The sequence below is a fragment of the Corapipo altera genome, unplaced genomic scaffold (assembly GCF_003945725.1).
Source record: "Corapipo altera isolate COAL_440 unplaced genomic scaffold, ASM394572v1 130005, whole genome shotgun sequence".
NCBI classification, from domain to species: Eukaryota; Metazoa; Chordata; class Aves; order Passeriformes; family Pipridae; genus Corapipo; species Corapipo altera.
Genome location: NW_020885308.1, coordinates 18,905 through 21,480, shown reverse-complemented (window position 1 = coordinate 21,480; position 2,576 = coordinate 18,905). Strand labels below are relative to the sequence as shown.

Sequence of the window (2,576 nt, the reverse complement as noted above, 5' to 3'; positions counted from 1 at the left end):
TCCAGTCGTGTCTGATCTGCATCGCCCGGCGACTGCCCCGACCCGCCATCACCCCTCCGGAATCCTTCATCACCAAACAGGACACCACAGGTGAATCCCGGGAATCCCCCGGAGCGGGGCGGGATGTTCCGGGAGGGAAGAGGCCCTGGGATGCGGCGTCGGGCTCCGGAACATCTTCCCAAGTTCTTCCCCAGTGGAAAAGCTCCGTGTGGGCGACACCCGGAGGGAACATCCCCCTGATCCAACAGCCCTCGGATTGTGGGGGCTGAGGGGTGGGAGGGAAAGATGGGAATCGTGGAATTCCAGGCTGCTTTGGGTGGGAAGGGAGCTGAAAACTCATCCAGTTCCAACTCCGGCACCTCCCGCTATCCCAGGGAATCCAACCCGGCCTTGGACACTCCCAGGGATCCAGGGGCAGCCACAGTTTCTCTGGGAATTCCAGCCCAGCCCCTCCCCACCCTCCCAGCCAGGAATCCCTTCCCAATCTCCCACCCAAATCTCCCCTTTCCCACTGGGATCCATTCCCTGGCTCCTGTCATTCCAGGCCCTGATCCCAAGTCCCTCTCCCGCTCTCCTGGAGCCCCTTCAGGCTCTGGAATGTTCTCCAAGCTCTCCCGGGATCCTTCCCTTCTCCAGCCTGGCCATTCCCAGCTCTCCCAGCCTGGATCCATCCCCTGCCATTGGATCCATCCCCAGCCCAACTCCTCCCTGGGAAGGAGTTCAGGGAACAAGGGGGTTCCCTGGGAATCTCGGGGCTCAGGGCAGGGTCTCCCTTCCCCTTTCCCTCCTTTTCCATCCCCACATTCCATAAAAATCTCTCTGAAAGGATTCTGAGTGTCCTTTATCCTGGAATCCCAGAGTGGTTTGGGTGGGAAGGGATTTTAAGGCTCATCCCATTCCATGTTCAGGGACACCTCCCACTACCCCATCCCGCCCCAACCTCTCCCTCGTCGGGCCATCCCCAACTCCTCGAACTTCCCACATTCCCGGACCTGAGCGTGCCGGTGGCTTCTCCCTCTTTCCCAGGGAAAATCATCTCCATCGACACCAGCTCCCTGCGCGCCGCCGGCAGGACGGGATGGGAGGATTTGGTTCGGAAGTGCATCTACGCCTTCTTCCAACCCCAGGGCCGGGAGCCGTCCTACGCCAAGCAGCTCTTCCAAGAAGGTACCGGGATCCGCTTCCCGCCGGGAATGGGCAGCTCCGAGCTGGGAATGGGTTCGGGGTTACAGGGAGCGGGAGATGCAGCCGGAATTTTTGGGATCGAGGTTTTCCAGGCGGGTTTTCCATGTGGAATAACACGCCCAGGGGGTGTTGGAGGACCAGGATCAGCTTTCCAGGGATTTGAGGTGGAGCTGGGAGTGTGCAGCTCCGAGCTGGGATGGGTTTAGGGTTGGAAGGAGTAGCCGGAATTTTTTGGTATCTCCAGGATTCAGGTTGTCCAGGCAGGTTTTCCATTTGGGATAACGCATCCAGGGGGTGTCGGAGGATCGGGATGGGTTTTCCAGGGATTTGAGGTGGAGCTGGGAATGTGCAATTCCAAGCTGGGGTGGATTCAAGGTTACAGGGAACGGGAGGAGCAGCTGGAATTTTTGGTATCTCCAGGATTCAGGTTCTCCAGGCGGGTTTTCCATGTGGGATAACACACCCTGGGGGTGTTGGAGGATCAGGATCAGCTTTCCAGGGATTTGAGGTGGAGCTGGGAATGTGCAGCTCCGAGCTGGGATGAGTTTAGGATTGGAGGAAGAGGGAGGAGGATCTGGAATTTTTTGGTATCTCCGGGATTGAGGTTGTCCAGGTGGGTTTTCCATGTGGGATAACGTGCTCAGGGGGTGTTGGAGGATCAGGATCAGCTTTCCAGGGATTTGAGGTGGAGTTGGGAATGTGCAATTCCAAACTGGGATGGGTTCAAGGTTACACGGAACGGGAGGAGCAGCTGGAATTTTGGGTATCTCCAGGATTCAGGTTTTCCAGGCGGGATAACACACCCAGGGGCAGTTGGAGGATCAGGATCAGCTTTCCAGGGATTTGAGATGGAGCTGGGAATGGGCAGCTCCGAGCTGGGATGGGTTCAAGGTTACACGGAACGGGAGGAGCAGCTGGAATTTTTGGTATCTCCGGGATTGAGGTTTTCCAGGCGGGTTTTCCATGTGGGATAACATGCACAGGGGGTCTTGGAGGATCGGGATCACCTTTCCAGGGATTTGAGATGGAGCTGGGAATGGGCAATTCCAAGCTGGGGTGGATTCAAGGTTACACGGAACGGGAGGAGCAGCTGGAATTTTTGGTATCTCCAGGACTGAGGTTCTCCAGGCATGTTTTCCATGTGGGATAACACGCCCAGGGGGTGTTGGAGGATTGGGGTGGACTTTCCAGCGATTTGAGGTGGAGCTGGGAATGTGCAATTCCAAACTGGGATGGGTTCAAGGTTACACGGAACGGGAGGAACAGCCGGAATTTTTGGTATCTCCAGGATTGAGGTTGTCCAGGTGGGTTTTCCATATGGGATAACGTGCCCAGGGGGTGTTGGAGGATCAGGATCAGCTTTCCAGGGATTTGAGATGGAGCTGGGAATG

General features: G+C 57.0%; 1 protein-coding gene across 1 annotated transcript in view; it reads left to right on the top strand.

The window, feature by feature from the left end:
- Positions 1 to 8: 8 nt before the first annotated feature.
- LOC113940371 (nuclear receptor coactivator 1-like) overlaps positions 9 to 2,576 on the top strand; it is a gene marked incomplete at its 5' end in the record, with an annotated part of 10,448 nt that continues 7,880 nt past the window's right edge. The window contains 2 exons of the mRNA XM_027631506.1: positions 9 to 90; positions 1,027 to 1,167. Of these exons, the coding sequence (XP_027487307.1) occupies positions 9 to 90; positions 1,027 to 1,167 (223 nt within the window). The remainder of the gene's footprint in view (positions 91 to 1,026; positions 1,168 to 2,576) is intronic.